Here is an 18,428-nt window from a genome sequence, read left to right as displayed (position 1 = left end):
GGGAAAGGGGCTTCCTTTCCCATAGGGCTCTGCTGAATTTTGTTCTCTGGGAGAAGAATCATCAAGAAGGGCTACATGATGTTTGCCCAAAATTTATTTTATAAGAAAAACTTTTGGTTAAAAAAAAAAAAAGAAAGGAATAAAGGTATGAAAGGGACTGAGGCCTGAGAGCAACATGGTGAGCCCAGTAGAGAAGAGGTCTGGTAGTGGGCACTTCTACACTTCTCTAAAGCGTGGGTACCTGCTTGAGGTGGGAAAGCAGGAACCCAGGGCAGGGGGAAGGGGGCTGTCCTCAGTGACTGATGATCACTGCAACCTCCTGGCCCAAGGTTACTTACTGAGTAAGGGGCCCAAAGGCTCTAAACCCAGTTCTGGGAATGCTTTTGCTGGGTCCCATCAAGGCCTCCAGAACCTCAATGCAAGGGATGAAGGAGGAAAACAGAGGAAAAAAGGTGGCAGAAAGAGAAAGACAGAATTGGTTGGGAGTTCTGGGCAGCCCATGCCTTAGTCCCCACAAACTGATGGAACTGAGCATGGGCCTGTGAGGCACGGGCCCCATCACATGGTGCTGACATAATCTGCAAAGGCCTGGGATGAGTCCCACGAATCGCTGACCACATGGCAGGTGGCCCGGAGCCTCCGGATAGCTTCTCTAGCTGTTACTGCGTCCTGGTCCAGCCAGTTCTGGAAGAGGCGCAGGTGACCAAAGGCCCCACGGCCCCAGCGCTCCAGCCGTTTGGCGAACTCCAGAAGTCCATCTGGCTTGATGCAGTTGGAACTGGTAGGGGGAGATGGATTAGGCACCCAGGAAGCAACTAATCCCTGGTCTGTGCTTCTGCCCTTCTGTCCCTTGTCTCCTTCCTCTCCCCAGCCCTCAATGTGTACCTGATATCCAGCTGACACAGAGAGGACGATGAATCCTCTGAGAAAACATCTGCCAGTGCCAGCAGGCCAGCATTCCCTGGGGAGAAAGGGTAAAAATGCTGGTAACCACCCAGAAAAGGGGGAATAAGGGTATCCCAGCCTAATTAAGTCCCAACACACAACTATATTCTAGCTCCTGTGTTCCCAGTGGGGAGGTCTGTGTTTCCAGGTCAAGGGACTGGCTGTTTCCCCTTCTCCCTCTCCAATGCCAGGGCCCTGCCCCTACCCAGGCGGTTCCCTGGCAGCCGGAGGCCCTTCAATGTGGAGTTGCCCTTCATAGCAGCAACCATCTCAGGCAGAAATTGGGCCGGGCGCTTCTCAAACAGACGGCAGAAAGAGAAGGTAATCTCTGTCAAGAGAAATTAGAATAAATTCTGATGGCTGCATTAGAGCTGATACTGCCCTTCTGCCCCAGCTGGCCTTAGCAAAGGGAATGAACATTTCATAGGGGTGCAAAAAGAAAAATCATTTTGTCCAAGATCACAGGTAAGGCTAGAACTAAACCAAAATCCAAGCCAGAGATTATTCCTAGGTGTTCACTGTAGGGAGCTTCTCTGCATGGACAATTCTGTCCACTTCACCTTATCCACTGGCTACCCTCTTTGCAGGGCTGAGGATTAGAGACAAGTCTGTGATAGCACATTTACCCCTCTTACTGTGACTTCTGTTCAGCTATTGACAGGTAAGAACTTTTGGTGAGGTGCTCTAAAAGAGGAATTTCCCATGTGTAGTATAGGAGTTGAATTTTGGATCTTTTAGAAGGAAGGCTGTGCAGGCTCTAGAACCATTTTATAGTTGACACAAGGCCAGGAAAAAACTGGCTTACTCAGTGATGGAGCCCAAAGAATTCAGGAATGCCCCAGGTTCTGGATGGAAAACTTACCTTGAAGAGTCAGATTCTGTAGCAAAAAGAGTACTTCGCTCTGACAGTCAGCCAGATTCATGTCGTGGAAACTCAGCCTCTTCAGGGCTAGGTTGTACTCTGGATGGGGGCAGAGGCCATAGGCCTTAACAGCTTTTCCAAAGAATGCAAGCTCCCCTCCTACTCTCCTCCCTTGACCATTCTAGCTGGTTCTTACCTTTGAGTGTCTGTAACACAAGCCCAAAATCCTGGGGAGAGGCAAAGGTGGCGCTATCCAGGGACAGCTGCTGTAGAGAACCTGAGGCCTTCAGTACGGAGCAGAGCAGTGGGGCTGGCTGGGCTCCCCGTGGAAATCCCATCTCCAGCTGTTCCAGGCAGTTTTCTGCGTATGATAAGGAGATAACATTCCAGCTAGCCATCTCTGCTTCACTCCTATCATAGCAGGCCCTATTCTGTCCTTAAGGGATTCACTAAAAGTCACATTTACTTCTTGAGTGCATATATATTATATGCGAGGCACTGTGCTAGGTTTTGGGAATAGAACACTAAATAGGAAACTTAGTCCTTTATGTAGCTTTTAGTCCAGGAAGACCAGATTCCTTGGACAAACAAAGTATGCAGAAGGGTGGTAGAGACATACAGGAAATCAGGGTACATACATCAGGGGGACCTAATTTAGTCTAACAGTTCTCTTCTTGGTTCAGATCCCTTTTCTGCAGGCTGATCTGCCATGGTCACTCCTTACAAGATTTATGATTCCGGCTTGGTCCAACCCATGGTTATCTTTAGGAATTGGATAAAGAGGGAACAGATTCCAGATAAGCCAGGAATGAGGTATCAGGCCTGAATTAGAGATCTTTCTGCTTTCCCTACACAAATGCAGCTGCACATTTGTGTGGAGACAAGACACACATGCACAGTGCTTCACCTGGTATCTCTTCATCACCAATTATGTGGCTAGGGGGCCCTGCATTCCCTGGCACAGCAGGGTTGTCCCTTTGGCTGGGGTGGTCAACACGAATAGACAGGACCCGCAGTAGGGGCAGGGCTCGCACAATGGCACGTGTCAGCTCCAGGATGGGCAGTGGTGAGAACAGGTCACTGAGATGCAGGGCACGAAGGCGGCATCCAGCTTGGCCTGATAGGACCCGCAGGCTGTCCAGCAGGCGAAAGATGTTAGAGCCCAGGCCTATGGCAGGAAAGAGTCATGCAGGAGTGTCAGCAAGAGTAACATTCAGAGATAGTTCCAAATATTTCTACTGATGACTACCAAATCTCAAACTTTGGATCAGATTATTTAAAATCATTTTTCAATTATTCATCCATTGTCTTGCTTTTTTCCTCAGGTAACCAGCAAACTGATGTCTACTCTACTGGGCTATGTTCAAGCATCAGTCAGGGCAGAGTCACAAAAGATAGGATGTGGTAGGGCAGCACGTAGCTGCCAGCGATGTGATAGACCCACACAGCAGCCAAGGCCTCTGGACTTTTACTATAGGTCATGAGACCATCTGAGAACTAAGGAGGAGAGTGACAATGATCCAAGAGGGAATACTTTAAAAGATTCACTGAGTGGGAATGGGGCAGAAAAGGATAATCACGTTCCACAGAAGGGATCCAGAAGGTTGCTTAAATCCACCATGCTAGTCATTCTTTGGAATCTGCTTCCTTATCTCCCTCCCCTTGGACTGAGGAGACCCCACTTGATTTTTTTCATTCAACTAAACCATACCTAGCACTTAGTAACTAAGGGTTTGTTTTTTGTTTTTGCTAGACAGTAAGCAACCGATCTTGTTCTGCCTTTATAGCCTGGTAACAACATAATGGGAACTCGGTAAGTACTGTGGAAGTTCCAAGGATGGGTACTTAAGACCCATTTCAGCTTACATCAGTAAAGGTTTTCTAACTGAGCTCTAACAAAGGAGATAGGCTAAATGGAGGGAGAGAAGTAGAGTGACTGAGGCAGAGGGATCCTGGCATATGTAAGGCCTGAAGGAGAAAGTGGCAGTTCTAAGAACTGAAAAATCAAAGGGGCTGGTACTTAAAGTATAAGGGAATAAAATGTTCAAGACACAATTAGAGAGGTAAGCAGGAGAACATGAATGACCCTGTAAGAAAATTAAGGTGTATGGTGACAGAAAACCACTGGAGTTTTTAAGTGAACAAGTGACAAATTTGCATTTTTGAGGAAAAAAGATGGGCTTAAGTTTAGACAATGGATTGTATGGTGAATATGGACTCAGGAAGAACTGTTGAAGTGAATTCAGATGAGAATAGCCTGTTAAGCATGTGGAGAGAGAAATAAGGATTTGAGAGATAGATTGTAAGGATAGGACCTGGTAACCAAATATATTTGGAGTAAGAAATAATACTCCAGGCTTCTTTTGGGGCAACTGAGTCGTCTCCTGCGACATCATTAAGAAGACATGTTCATGGTGAGATCTAGTGATCAACTAAATAAAAAGGTCTGTAGCTTAAAAGTGATCAACTAAATAAAAAGGTCTGTAGCTTAACATCTGGCTCATGTTATAGAATGGAAGGGTCTTCAGCATAGTTGGCTTTTGAAACTAAGAGAATGGATGAAATTGTCCAGGAAGTGTGTAAATTGAGAGAGCTCTGAGGAACTCTAAACATTAAGAGACAAGTAATGTCCAGAGAAGAAGAAAAGTTTTGAGGAAGCAGGAATGAGTATTTCATGAGGAAGGCTGCTTAATGGCAAATGCTGCTGGGAACTAATTTGAGGACTGAAAAGCATATATTGAACTTAGCAACAAGGAGGACCTTGGTGACTTAGATCTTCAATGCAGTAGTAGGTAAGCAAGCATGACGAGTGAGCTGTGAGAGAGGAGATAACGTGGGTTTTCTGTGAAGGGTAGGAGAAAAGGACAGTAGTTAATATGGGACAGAGAGAGGTGGTGGTAGATTTTGGTGGATACCTAACTGAATGCTTAAATGTTTGGGGGGGGAGAGGGGAGACAGAAGGGAGGCAACCTTTAGTGGTTTAAAAGCATGGACTCTGGTGGCAGGCTGTGGGTTGAAATCTTGGCTCTTAACTTACTAGCTAGGTATCCTGAGCAAGTCACTTGACCTCATAGGGTTGTCAGGATTAAATTAGTTAACATAATGGGAATACTTCAAATGTGCCCAACACAAACTAAGCAGGACAGAAGAGCTCTTAATTCTAGGACATTTAAGAAACAACTTTTCCTAAGGTGAGAATGTACGGGCCCAGAACACAGAGAACAGTTAGCCTTAAATAGGACAATGATCCCTTCCACTGTGGTGGAAGAAAGGATGAAAGCAGAAGTAGGAAAGTTTGTAGGCTGGTTAATAAATTGAAAGAATTTGTTTTTTCTCTCTGAAGTAGGCGAGGTCATCTGCTAAGAAAGGAAGACGGTAAGGGTTTGGAAGTGGTACAGTAGGAATGGGAACTTTGTGCTGCAAACATGGATTTAGGTTGATAACTATGAATGTATATAGTAGCAACAATCGGCAAAGCTTGATTTCCTCTAGCAGTGCTCCACAACCTAGGCAGATTGCTGGACTGCTGGGAGTTGAAGTTGGCTAGCTGGGCACAACCAGGTAGGAAAGAACTGCAGTTTGCTGGTCTCATAAAATGTCTCCTGGCTCCTTGTCTACACAGCTGCTTTTATATGACTGGTGGGAATGTAGCCTCCACTCTGGTAGGACTTGTAAACACTGTACTCACACCCGTCCTTGGACTGAAATGGATATTCTTCAGGTTCTCATTGCCTCTCAAGAACCTTTGCCTGCAACTATAAAGCAAGCCTGCAGACCTCATGTTTCTCTTCCCTAGCACCAACAGCCTGTCACACCATGTGTGCTGTCTGGGCAGGGCCACATCTGCAGCTTCCTGGTCATACCCTTGTACTCCACAGGATTCAGCATACAGGTTGTGCTATTGGGAGACCCAACCCCTGCCCCTCTAGGGCACTCACCATTATAGGACAGTGTGAGGCTCTCCAGAGACACCCAGGAACTCAGCAGGTGGCACAGTGTCAGGGCTGCCTCTGTGGAGAGTGGAACTGTGAATAGCTCCAAGGTAGAAATGCTGCGGAATCTTTGGGAGGCCTCCAGGGCTGGAAGCCCCAGGCAGTTGGGATCTGACCCATCCAAAGCTCCACAAGCCACTTCCCCAATCTCCATCTCTTCCCCATCCTCCTTCTCACCAGCCACAATGAAAACAAAGTCATACAGGTCCTCAGACTCTGCACCAGACCCCTGACGAGTGCGAGCACCCTTCTTCCCTGTGGCTCGCTTAAAACGCTTTAGCGGCTTAGGCTGTGGGGCTGAGCTAGCTGGAGCTCTTTTGGATGCCGATGTGGAAGAAGAGGGAGAGGCAGAGGAGGTGGTGGCTGGAGCAGAGGATGGACACTTGGTGCCAGGAGCCTCATGGGAGGTGGCTGGAGGGTGCAGCTCCTTCTTAGGGTCTATCCCGCGTGCTCTCAGGCTCTCCTGTGTGCTGCGGCGTGTTACCCGAGTGGCAGGTGCGGCTCTGGCTGGCTGCTTGGCTTCACTCTTACGCCGGGAAGCCATCAGGGCTGCAGCACATCGCTCAGCAGCATCCCTGCGAGGCCGACGTGAGCCGAGCAGGAGGGACCCTTCATCTCGGGATGGGGCCCGGCCTCTGGAGGCCTCTCCACAGAGGCGGCAGGGTGGGCCACCAGGACCTGGCTGCCAGAAGCCAGCACTCATGGTGAGGATAAGGATGAAAAGGGCCGACTCAGGCACAGGCCAGGAGTAGAGCGACACCTGGTTGACAGCCCCATGGTGAATAAGCTGATGCAACAGCTGCCGAAGTGACTGCTGAGCAGCCACATCAGAGAACAGCAGGTGGCGAAACTTGAGGGTATGCAGGGAACTGGCCAGGGTCTCCAGAACCCTGCGATTGGGCTCAGCCACCAGCTCAGTTGCACCCTGCAGCATGTTGCAGATGGTGAGCTGCCGGACATGGCGGGAGCTATGCAGAAGAGGTGAGAAACGCTGATCACAAAGACGCCTGTCAGAAGACACATCAATGGTTCCACGTAGAACATGAGAAAAAAAAGCCTCCATAAACTTGGCTCGCCAACACGTCACACTCTGAAACCAGAGAATATGCCAGACAGCTGTGATACCAAGAGGGCTACCCATGGAACCATCATACCAGTTTCCTCCCAATAGGTATGTGTTGTGTCAGGCACCATCCTAAATAATTTATACAAATTCATTTAATCCTCACTTCTTTGGGCATGTCTTATGATATGACTCATTTTATGGGTAAGAAAAACAAGGTCCAAAAGTTGTTATTGCCTGTGATTACACAGGTTAAGTGGCAGAATCATGATTTGAGCCCAGGGGATTTGGCTTCAAACAGTATGCTAAAGTGCCTCTCAGGTGAAAGTCACTCATTTCTGTAAATTCTTCTGTTTGTTTCTAGAACCTGATCCCAACTTTCCATTCTTACACTACCACCTCTGTTCACAAACCTTACTACTTCACACCTGACTTCACTAATAATGAAGTCAATCTGCTCTCCCTGCTCTTTTCCTCGCTCCAAACTTACACATCCACTGGATTTATCTTTGTAAAATACATTTGATTATATTATTCTGCTTAAAAACCCCAATATCTTTCTACTACCTAGGGTTAATTTGAAGCTCCTCATCCTGGCAGGGAAAACCCTCCACAATATAACCTTCGCCTACCTCAGAAGCTTTATTTACCACATCTTACCCCATGAATGCTTTTCTCTGGCCAAACAGAGCACTTCACTGACCTAAACCTGCCTTCTATGTCTTTTCCTACTTCTGCCAGATATGCTCTCCATTGCCAAACCAAACAAAATTTCCTGAAAGGACCTAACATGTCACTCTCTGAGGCTGTGTTTGTCTCTCTGTACCCCTTTTGCCTTCTCCCTGCCTCTCTTGTTGGGACTACTCAGATCTTAGACTTTGATAGACATGCCTTATGGTGTTGAGTCTCTGCCTGTGCATGTCTTATCCCAAACAGATTAGAAATTCCTGGAAAGCAGGGACCAAATCTTAGATTTCTTTGTTTTCTTCAAGGCAATAGTTATTTGCTTTGATGGATATGAGACTTCATCAGATTATTCTGATACATTTAGAAGAGCCTTTGAATGCAAGTGGGTTTGAACTTTTGGTTCACATCAGAATTTACTGTGGGATTTTTATCCCCCAAAATTCATACACCAGGTACCCAGACCTGGAGATTCTATTATGTTACATCTGAGGTAAGGTCTGTGCATGTTTTTTTTTTTTTTAATAAACCTCTCCAAAAATGATTCTGATGGTTATCAGAGGTTAGGAATTACTGCTACTACCCCAAAAGGACACGGTGAGACAAAAACTCCCCTAAGTTGCCATTCTTTCCTAAGATGCATTAGAAAGTCTGCTGACCTTGATATAGGTGTCAGCTCTGCTACTCTACTCTGGACTGCTCTAAACCTTTTCATCTGTAAAACCTGCTTCACAGGTTTGTTGTGAAGATCAAATGAAGCAGTAAAGTTAAAGTAGTTTGTAAACTATGAAATATAAAATATTACTTCTGCTGCTGTTGATAATTAGCTGAGACGGGGCAATGTGAAATGGACTGGAGGGAGGCAGGGCCAGTTAAGCAGGGTACTTATTCAGCCTGAAATAAGGGTAGTGGGAGCCTGAGAGTTTCCCAAGACTAAAAGACACTTGGTACTTACCCTGTCTCCATGCATTCCCCTCAAACCAGAGTGACTCTCAATCTGTATCTTAAGTTCTTGGCAGGAGCTAAGCCCCTGTTATTCTCAGGCAAAAGTGTCATTCCCTTTGCCCTCACAGTTCCCCAAGACTGCCTGTGGTAGTTAGTAATGATCAGGAATGACTTAATGCTCGAGGTAATTGCATGGCAACAAGGACCTCTCTCATCAGCAGTAATGTGGGGGCATTAGGGGAGTAGGAAAAAATAGTTGGCAACCAAATCTCTACTCAACCTTGAGTAGAAACAGAAGGACTATCCTGAATCCAAATCCTGCCTCACTCTAGCACTCTTCCTACACACTGGCTGGTCCAGCTCATACCCTTGAAAAACACTGGCAGGTAACCTTGGCTAGGCTTCAACTTCACAAATGAGATGGTCAGATAGTTATTAGAGATCTGGACCTAACATATGGACAAAAATGTGAACCAAGTGGGGAGTGGGGGGGTATGTGGTGATGAAGACAACTGTAAGAAAAAAAAAGTGAACCAAGATATTATGCCTGCTTCTGACCATGAGGCATGTGGAATAATGTAGTTTAGATAACTAAATACTGGTTTTTTTCCGACATTTTATTCATTGATGAAAATGATGAGTGAGAATATCTGAAACTGGAATACCCCAGCCATGATCATTGGGAGCAGCATGACAGTGATTAGGAGCATGCACTCCTCAGCAAGACTGCCTCAATTTGAGTCCTGGGTCTGCTGTTCACAAACTAGGCAGGTCACTCACTTCACCTCTTTCTGCCTTAATTTCACCATCTGTCAAGTGAGAAAGAGAACTATACATCATAGAGTTGTGAGGACTGAATGAGTAATATAGTTAGTTATGACAACTATCTCAATGGCCTTTTTGTCATGAAGTAATGCATGAGCAGATAGCAGTTCACTGCATTACATTCCATCACTACTTTTTACAAGAATCTATGCTAAAACTTCAAAATACCTGAGAGATCTAGTCCAAACCACTCATTTTGTAGATCTGTATACTATAAGTCAGGGCAAAGTGATTTAAAACCTGCTTTTCAGTCACAGAAGGGTAAACAAGGCACACCAAAGAGGTGCAATGACATCTGCCTCCAACACAATCCTTGGCCTATCCAAAATGGGCCGGCAGCTCAGGCATTGGTGGAGGAGGAAGAAGTGTGTTTGTGTACAAGCTAGGGAGGATGAAGTATTTTCTTGTACTAAACTGTTACAACCAGCAAATGCTCATAAACTAGTGTCTACTGTTGCTTTTCTAATCACAGAAATATTGTTTGTGGAACTATAAGGAAGCAAATCAAAAACTGTGTAAACCAACTCTTTGGATTATACATATATGTGTATGTGAATAGTTTTGGTCACTTGGTTTTAGAATTTTGAGACAACTTGGAATTTTCAAAGGCTGTTTTTTTTTTAAACATTATATCACCATATCATTAAACATTTTTATCACCATGTACTTAAGTATTTTTAGAATATGACTTTATTAATGTTTTGAAAATATGAATGTATTTAATAATTCCTATATTGTTGAGTATTTAAATGATTTCTAACTTTTTGATATTAAACTTTGCTGTAATGAACATCTGGAGATGAATGGCTCTAGACAATTATCACCAGATTGCCCACCAAGGAAGTTGTAACATTTCTGCTCCCACTGATAGCATATTAAAATGCAAGTTTTACTCCCCCTTGGAATTACCTTTTAAAACAAAACCAAATCAAAACAAGACTTTATAAGAAGTACAATTTTACTGAGATTGAACACTTTTCACTTTATTTGGGATTTTTATGTGTTTTGTAACTTGTCCAAATCTTTACTCATTTTATTCCAATAGAGCCTTTGTCTTATTCTCTGTATCCCTTTATTTTGGAAATGTTGTTGCAAACAAACATTCTTTACCAGTTTATGTACCTTTTAAATTGTATTTATAATGTTGGCATTTTATACAGTCAAATATGTCCATATTTTCTTATTTGATCCTGCCCATTTAATAATTAGCACTCTCCATCCTGAGATTAGATAACCAGTAAACTTCATTATTTTTTTAGTTGTTTTGTGCTTTTACTTTTTACATTTTAATCTTTGATTCATATAGGAATTATATGAATATATTATAAAGTGAGGCTCTAACTTTATTTTTTCTAAGTGGTTAACCAATTACTAGAGAACCATTTATTGAATAATTCTTTGTGTCCAGATTATCTGTACTATTCTACAGATCTCTTAACAGATACACACTAGTACTATACAGTTGGAAATACTATTGCTTTATACGTATAAGCAGTCGGGGTTATGTCTAACTTGTTCACCATTGTAACCCTAGAACCAAGTGTAGTGCCTGGAGCTGAGCAGCCATTCAATAAGTATTTCTGAATCATGAATGAAGTGAAGGTTACTGTCATGCAAAAGTGGGGAGAAGACAGCCTCTGGTATAAATATGCTCCAAGTCAAGACCTCTGTCTAGGTGATTGCTAGGTTACCAAGGCTGGGGTTTCCTAAATTTCTGAAATGCTCTGTGACAAGGAAACAAAATAACAAATAGACATTCTTTTTCAGGAAGCTTGAGCTAATGTTGAGGGGAAAAAGCTTTCTCCCAGAGAAAAATACTACAGTCTCTATCACCGGCTACTCAACCAGACTGCTTGGGAAACACTGGGACAAACTGGAACAAAGTGAATCTCATGTTTCTTAAAAGGTTGCAGAAAGCCATTACTGTTTTCTAATATTTTGGCATTCAATTCTCTTCCTAACAAGGCCTAACTCCTGAGTATAGTGCCTGAGGATTTTGTTGTGCCTTAGTGTCATCACACTGAACTCCGGGGTTACATCTAGATCTAGAAGTGCAAAAGCTGAAGGATATTAAGCTGAATGTTATTGAACCCACTGCATCCCAGAAATGCAATCTCCAATTCCTGATAAGAGTTTGTCTTCTTGTCATTTGGCTTCATTTATCGTTTAATTCCAAGTTCAAATACTCCTTCCCACAAAAGACTTTCTTGCTCCCTTTTCTCTCAGCCTCCTTGCTACCCTCTGTCAGATCACTTATCCTACCGTAAATGAAGTTATTTGTTCATAGATTTTTCCTCCTAAACTGGTTGTTCCTCAAGATTAGGAATTGTGCCTGTACTTCCAATATCTAGCATAAGACGTGGTAAGTGGCCCTGGCTGGTGTGGCTCAGTGGATTGAGTGCAGGACTGTGAACCAAATGGTCGCTGGTTCGATTCCCAGCCAAGGCACATGCCCAGGCTGTGGCCCAGGTCTCCAGTTGGGGGTGCACAAGAGGCAACCACACATTGATATTTCTCTCCCTCTCTTTCTCCCTCCCTCCCCCTCTCTCTAAAAATAAATAAATAAAATCTTTAAAAAATAAAAGTACTTTTAAAAAATACCTGGTATGTGGTAAGTTTTAGTAAATGTTCATTGAACTCAGTCTGTCCTGTCACCTAATTATGGAGCAGCAAAATAAATTCTGCTTAAATGACAGCGCCAGTGAATTATATCTGAACCAACAAATAATAGAATCTCAGGATTAAAAGGAACCCTAAAACTCATCTTATTCAACCTCTCATACCATGATGAATTTCCTTTGCAATACCCTTGTGTAGCTATGCAGGATCTATATAAACACTTGGAGATAGGATGATTATCTCTAGAATTAGCTTGTTTCAACACCATTAAGTTCAGAGTTTAAAAGTCCTACAAAACTTTAAGCAGAAATTTATCTTCCTTTAGTTTCCACCCAGAACAAGTCTATTAATCTCTCTTTCATGCGACAACCATTCAACTAATTAAAAACAGTTCGTGTTCCCTAAGTCTTCCAAATGTGACTCACACAATGTGGCTCTGATTTCTTTCTCCATACTCCAGGAGCAGCCTGACCACTGCAGAACTAGGCAGGTATATCAGCCCCCTTGTCCTTTGGCCTACATTATAGTTACATTAGTTCACACAGCTCAGAGTAGTCTTTATATGAGTGGTTTTAGCATACTGTTGACTAAAACCATGGACTTTTTAAAAAATATAAGTTGCTGCCCTGGCTGGTGTAGCTCAGTGGATTGAGCACGGGCCTGCAAACCAGACAATCTCGGTTTGATTCCCAGTCAGGGCACATGCCGGGGTTGCAGGCTGGTTCCCTGCAGGCCAGTTCCCAGCAGGGGATGCATGAAAGGCAACCATACATTGATGTTTCTCTCCCTCTCTCCTTCCCTTCCCCTCTAAAGATTAAAAAAAAAATCTTTAAAAAATATAAGTTGCTGCTAAGCCAGACCTCTCTACCCCCTACCCTGAGGTCAGGCAACTGGAATCTTTTAGACTTAAGTGAATATTTGGATTATCCCATTAAATTTCATCTTGTTAAGTTTGACCATTGCTCCAGCCTGTCAAGACCTCTAAGAATTGGGGTTCTGCCTTTCACTGTGATCACTACCCTATCTTGTTTTGTGTCACTTGCAAACATGGTGAGCAAGCAAATCAGTGACAAATGCCAAATGGTAAAGCACCTTATGACAAGCCATCAGAGCTCTCTTCCCAAATTTACTCCAACCCAGCCTTTGCACTTTACCCATACCCAATTTATGTTTGTGTGCTATTCTGGCTTTCACTGCACAAAGTCAGGCCAGAGTTCTAATTGGTGCCTTAACTTACTTCCAGACTGGAAGGCCTTGTCTTCATCAGCTCATCCCATAGTCGGCGCCAGATGGCCTGAGTGGAGAGGCCTGTAGAGAGAAATAGCACATTTACCTGGCTGCTCCTTGGCCATGATGAATGAAGCACATCAACCTTTTAATGTTGTCCTCCTCTACATTTATAAGAGCTTCATGACAAAGTGGTAAAGAGCACTAGCTATAAAGACAGACTACCTGGGTTTAAATATCAGCAAACTACACTCTAGCTATATGATCTTGACAAGTCACTTAATTTTTCTGTACCTCAGTATCCTTATCTGTAAAATGTAGTTAATTATTGCTATTTCATAGAATTGTTGAAAAGATTAAATAAGCCCTGGCTGGTATGGCTTAGTAGATTAAGTGTTGGCCTGAAGACTGAAAGGCTGCCCATTCAATTCCTGGTCAGGGCACATGCCTGGGTGGGGTGCAGGAGAGGCAGTTGATTGATGTTTCTTTCGCACATCGATGTTTCTATCCCTCTCTCTAAAAATAAATAAAATCTTAAAAAAAAAGAACATATCTAACTAACCCTGCTTGTGCTAAGTGTGCTGTCCTAGGCACTTTACCTGAAGAAACTTATTTAATCTTTTCTTTTTAAAAAATATTTTATTTATTTATTTTTAGAGAGAGGGCAACAAAGGGAGAAAAGAGAGAGAGGAACATCGATGTGCAAGAGAAACACTGATCAGTTGCCTCCTAACTGTGGACTCAGGCTGGTGACCCAGTCATGTGCCCTGACTGAAAATTGAACCAGCAACCTTTTAGTTGACAGGCTGGTGCTCAATTCCCTGAGCCACACCAGCTAGGGTGATAAATGCTAGTTCTTAACAGATATGTCCAATGAGGGATTTGGGAGGCCACTTGATAAAATAGAAAAACCAAGATTCAGAAGATCTGGGTCCTAATCTAGCTTTGCTATTAACAGTGGTATGACTGTGGTCTCACTTTTATTAATACATTAACATCATATACTGATTTTGTGTTTTACAGGACACTGTGAGGAATCAGATAAGAGAGCAGGTACGAAGGTACTTTTTGAAAAACATGAAGTTCTATGCAGGTCAGGTGTAATATTTACCTGAAGAACATTATGGTGCCTTGCTTACAATCACTGACTGAGAAAGAGAGAAAGGCACTCACCTTTCTTGAGGGCAGTTTCCTCAATCCTCTCCAAGTAATATATATTGAGCAGAGGTAAGATGCTTTGAAGTATTGGGCCTGGGAGGGCTACAAAAACCAAAACACAAAATTTACTTTTTTTTCTTCTAGGGTTCTAAGCATCTTGTGTCCTAGTGTGGAAAAAAAATGGAACAGCAGACTTCTCAATTGACAAATGGAACCTATAGAAGCTAACCTATGTCTAATTCAAACTCTGGTTCACTTATCTTCAGCCCCTTAGTTGGCAGCTGGAATTTCTGGGCCATACACATCTACAAGGGTGAGATAATCCCACAAAGCAATCTGATATACTCATTTAGCAGCTGGTCAGTTCACTTCTGCCCAAGCATAATGAACCATTCTGTATTTAAAAAAGTCCTATTGAGTATGTATGATTAAAAAAAAGTCCTTCATAATCTGGGCTCCACTAATTTCTCCAACTCCCTGCTTTGCCTTCTAAACTTCAGCCGCACTAAACTACATTTTTCAATTATCTAATGTGTTACACTATTTTCTGCCTCTGTGCTTAAGATTCATTTTGTTAAGCTGTTCTCTCCACCAGGAATATCCTTGCCACTTTCAGGATTCAAGTATCACATGCACTTTATTAAGCCTTTTCTGAATTCTCTTCCCACTCTTCCAGGTTGGCTACTTCCATCCTTTGGGCACCCGCTATACCCAAAAGTAGTACTTTCCTATGAAGAATAGAAATAATTAGGCTCTACACTCAACACTCAATATATCTGAAAAACAAAATCTACTTGCTGACTTCCCTAAATCAGAGAGGCATTACAGTATTGTGGCCAAACAGTATGGTCTCTAGAATTGTACAAAACTGGGTGAAATCCTGATTGTACCACTTAATTAATTGTGCGTCCCTGGGCAAATTCATTTAGGCTCATCTTTGAGCCTAAATTTCCTTAATTTTAAAATGGAGATAAAAATAACTATCTCATAACATTGTTGTGAAAATTAAAGGAGACTGTGCTTATAATCTTTTTAAGGCCATGCTTGGCTTTAAGGCTCACTAAATGTTGGTGCTTACTGTTCTTACCCTGTCGACAGCATCTCTCTGTCCTGCCAAGAATAAGTTTGAGATCTTGGAGTAAAGCATATCTAAGGAAAACCTTTAAGAACTCCCATTACAGGATCTCCTTTTATATTTATTTGTGGAATGACTGAATCTTGCTATCTAAGAATCTAGTACAATTCTTTGTACATAGTGTACAGTGTTCTTGCTAAATGAAAGCACTAAATTTCTGTTACTACACTAATGTAGGCTCTCTACTGCATTTAAGATCAAGTCCAATTCCACATACTGGCATTCAAGGTATAGCAAACCTATTCTACTTTGCTTCCTCATTGTATCCTTTCTTGCTGCCTCTACTCTCTTTCTCCTCTTCCTACACAAAGCAAAATTAGTCCACAACCTCCAGGAAGCCTTTTCCTGACTGTTAGCCAACACTGAAACCTTCCTCCAAAACAGCACTGCTTAGCAGGCCTCTCTTCCAAGAGGCCTAACTTGATTCAGCTTTCCCTGTGTGACTGTTGACCTGGGTGAGGCCCGTGGGAGCTTTCTCCTCTTTCTCTCCAATCTGCTCCGCTCGGTTTAGCCATCCCCTCTAACAGCCACAGGGATTCTCATCCCCTATTAACCACGAACTCCTCTCTACCTTTCTCTGTTCTCTTTAAGCCAGGCTCTTCCTTGCTACTTTCCAGCTGACACCTTTATTGCCTCCTCTTCCCAACTTCGGGCCTCCACACCCAGTCCTCTTTCCTCCTAGCCAGATTTAGCATCCTAGAAGCTCCAGGCTGACAGAGCCAGATCCTGTCCACATTCCCCGGGACTATTCTGAGCCCCCTGCCCAGCTCCACTGAGACTTTTCTCCCATTCCCCATGGGTCAGCAGGACCCTTCTCTTCTCAGCTGTTCTCACAGAGGCTCCACAATCCCCTCCCCCCACCAGGCCCGACATATTCTAACAGTCTTTCCGCGGTACATAAAGACACAGGCCTCTTCAGGACCGGTGACCCATCCCCACCACACAGCCCTGGGCCTCTTTAACCACTCTCCGCGGCCTTGGGAATATTCCCGGAGGTCCAACCCCCCAAACTCCTGGGCCTTTTCTCCACACACCTCCTCATTGTGCAACCCAAGCCCCCACCCGCAGGACCTCAAGGCCTCACTCCTGACCTTACCAGGTACTTCCTCCTGGCGAAGACACCCACACCACTCCTGAGGCCTTCCCTGCAACCCTCCGCCCCACCCCCAAGGCCTAGGGCCTGCTTTCTTACCACCCCTCCCCGCTCTTCCCTAGGCCTTGGGCCTGGCCTGTAACATCCCCACCCAACTTCAGCCCTGGCGTCGGGACCCCACCCCCTCACACCACCGGTCTGTCAGGCACTGCAGGCCCAAGGCCTCCCTTGTCCCCCGTGTAGACAAGCCTATCCCCCAGAGGCCCTTACTTTCCCCTCTTTCACTCTATTAGTTGCCAAGACGCCGACCCGAGTTTTTCTCACCAGCGGCCGGGCTGCGACCGAGGGTACACACCCCACAGCCCGGCCTCCTCGCGCCCATCGGGTTGCAGGCCTACTCTCCTCCGTGACCCGGCCCAGCCCGGCCTGCCGAGCTCGCAGGCCCACCGGCAAAGCTGTTCACGTCGTCCTCCCCGGCTCCTCATCCCAGCGCCCCAGGCTGCCCGCCTTCGCGGCTCAGCCTGGGCGCTCTCCACCAGAGCCGGGCCCGTGGGTCTCCGCCGCTCTCAGGCCTGGGGCCTCCTTTCGCTCCCACTCTGACCAGGGCCTTCTGGTGGCAGTGCGCCCCCCACCCCCAGTCCAGGATCCCGGGCCGTGGCCCCGCCTGGGGCCTCCTTGGCCCTTCCCGCCTGTCCGTCATTCGGGCCTCCTTTCTCCCGAGTTCGGGTCCTTCCTCGCCGCTCGGGCCAATACGAGTAGCCTCCGGCGCTCCCTGCCTTGCCCGTCAGTCCGTCGCTCAACCAGCTCGGCACCCGAGGACCCGCTAGTCAGTTCGCTCCCTTCTGCCCTGGGCCATCACACAGGCCTCGGCACCCGCAGCCTTTCGGCCTCTCCCTCTGACCCATCCCTCGCTCCCCAATCCAGTGAGCTACACTCTCTCATCGGCTTGGCCTCCGGGGTCTTGGCCTCCGGGGTCTCGGTGTCTGTCAGGCATTTATCAGAGGCTCCGCGCCGTCAGTCGGGTTGGGTGGCCCCGGGCCTGGCCTCTTTGCCTTAGGCCGGGCCTCCCAACCTCGGCCCCCGCCCCCAAACAGCAGGGCCATCCCTGCCCGTCGGCTCGACATCCGAGGCTCCCCAGCCCGGTCCGGCCCGAGTGTCAGTTCGGTGCCCACGGCCCAGCCCGTCAGTCCTGCCCCTGCCGTCCGAGCCCTGCCGGCTTTGCCCTAGCCCGGGCCTCCTGGCCTCGCCCCCCGCGCCCCCGGCCGGGCCGCGCGGTGCAGGTCCACCTGCCGATTTGGTTCCCGTCTTTACTCTGCCCAGCCCGGTTAGGCACGGAATTCATTCTCCGGCCAGACTGACTGCCTCCCCGTGCTCCGGGCTGGGCCTTGCCCCGGGCCTCCTGGCCTCGCCCCCCGTGCCCCCCGGCCGCAGGGCCGCCTCCGCTCGTTGCCAGAGGTAGCCCCTCACCCCGCGACTTACCCCACACCCCGCTCTCCAGAACCCCCATATGGGCGCTCACCGCCCGCCCGCACAGCTCGAACAGGGCGGGGGGAGCGCTGGGGCCCGAGGCCGAGCTCTTCGCTGGCGCCGCCTCCCGGGACGTGGCCTCCATGGTCGTTGCCGCCGCTACCTCACAGAACCAGCAACTCCGGGCGCGCCAGGCCTCGGGCGCCGCCATCTTGGGGAGGTGCGCAAGCCCGAGAGCGGCAGCCTCGGACCGCCATCTTGAAAAGGTCAGCAGTTAGGACGGTTTCATCAGCGATGTGGGGAAGAATGGGAACTGTGTTAAAGGAACAGCGAATAAATCTGCATATTTTCAAAGTTCTTTAGAAGGTGATATTTTAAATAAATATGAAGGTCCACACATTGAGGGGTAGCGT

The 18,428-nt window shown here is 46.1% G+C and overlaps 1 protein-coding gene across 4 annotated transcripts; it reads right to left on the bottom strand.

The window, feature by feature from the left end:
• Positions 1–76: 76 nt before the first annotated feature.
• On the bottom strand, positions 77–18,247 carry LRRC41 (leucine rich repeat containing 41). Of its 4 annotated transcripts, none has more exons than XM_037149340.2 (10): positions 18,028–18,247; positions 14,336–14,422; positions 13,173–13,243; positions 5,746–6,889; positions 2,715–2,975; positions 2,004–2,168; positions 1,808–1,906; positions 1,151–1,273; positions 886–961; positions 77–778 (listed from the first exon to the last, which is right to left on the bottom strand). In XM_037149340.2, exons 1-10 carry the CDS (start codon positions 18,224–18,226, stop codon positions 559–561), a joined length of 2,445 nt encoding a protein of 814 aa, XP_037005235.1. In that variant the 5' UTR covers positions 18,227–18,247; the 3' UTR covers positions 77–558. The 4 variants fall into 4 exon arrangements, with proteins under 4 accessions (XP_037005235.1, XP_053516189.1, XP_037005238.1 ...); XM_053660214.1 differs by lacking the exon at positions 18,028–18,247 and adding an exon at positions 17,481–17,613; XM_037149343.2 differs by lacking the exon at positions 18,028–18,247 and adding an exon at positions 16,873–16,961.
• Between the last annotated feature and the right edge of the window lie 181 nt (positions 18,248–18,428).

The sequence above is a fragment of the Artibeus jamaicensis genome, unplaced genomic scaffold (genome assembly GCF_021234435.1).
Source record: "Artibeus jamaicensis isolate MK-2021 breed Jamaican fruit bat unplaced genomic scaffold, CSHL_Jam_final scaffold_847, whole genome shotgun sequence".
Classification (NCBI taxonomy): Eukaryota; Metazoa; Chordata; class Mammalia; order Chiroptera; family Phyllostomidae; genus Artibeus; species Artibeus jamaicensis.
The sequence above is the reverse complement of the archived record's forward strand: the minus strand, read 5'-3'. Positions and strand labels throughout refer to the sequence as shown.

What these genes read in the sequence shown, in the direction of transcription:
- LRRC41 (XM_037149340.2), bottom strand. Translation starts at nt 18,226, where the DNA reads ATGGCGGCGCCCGAGGCCTGGCGCGCCCGGAGTTGCTGGTTCTGTGAG. An exon ending in ACAGAATCTGACTCTTCAAG is followed by an intron (nt 1,274 to 1,807) that starts GTAAGTTTTCCA and finishes TTCTCTTGACAG; the next exon opens with AGATTACCTTCTCTTTCTGC. An exon ending in GCTGCCAGGGAACCGCCTGG is followed by an intron (nt 962 to 1,150) that starts GTAGGGGCAGGG and finishes CTTTCTCCCCAG; the next exon opens with GGAATGCTGGCCTGCTGGCA.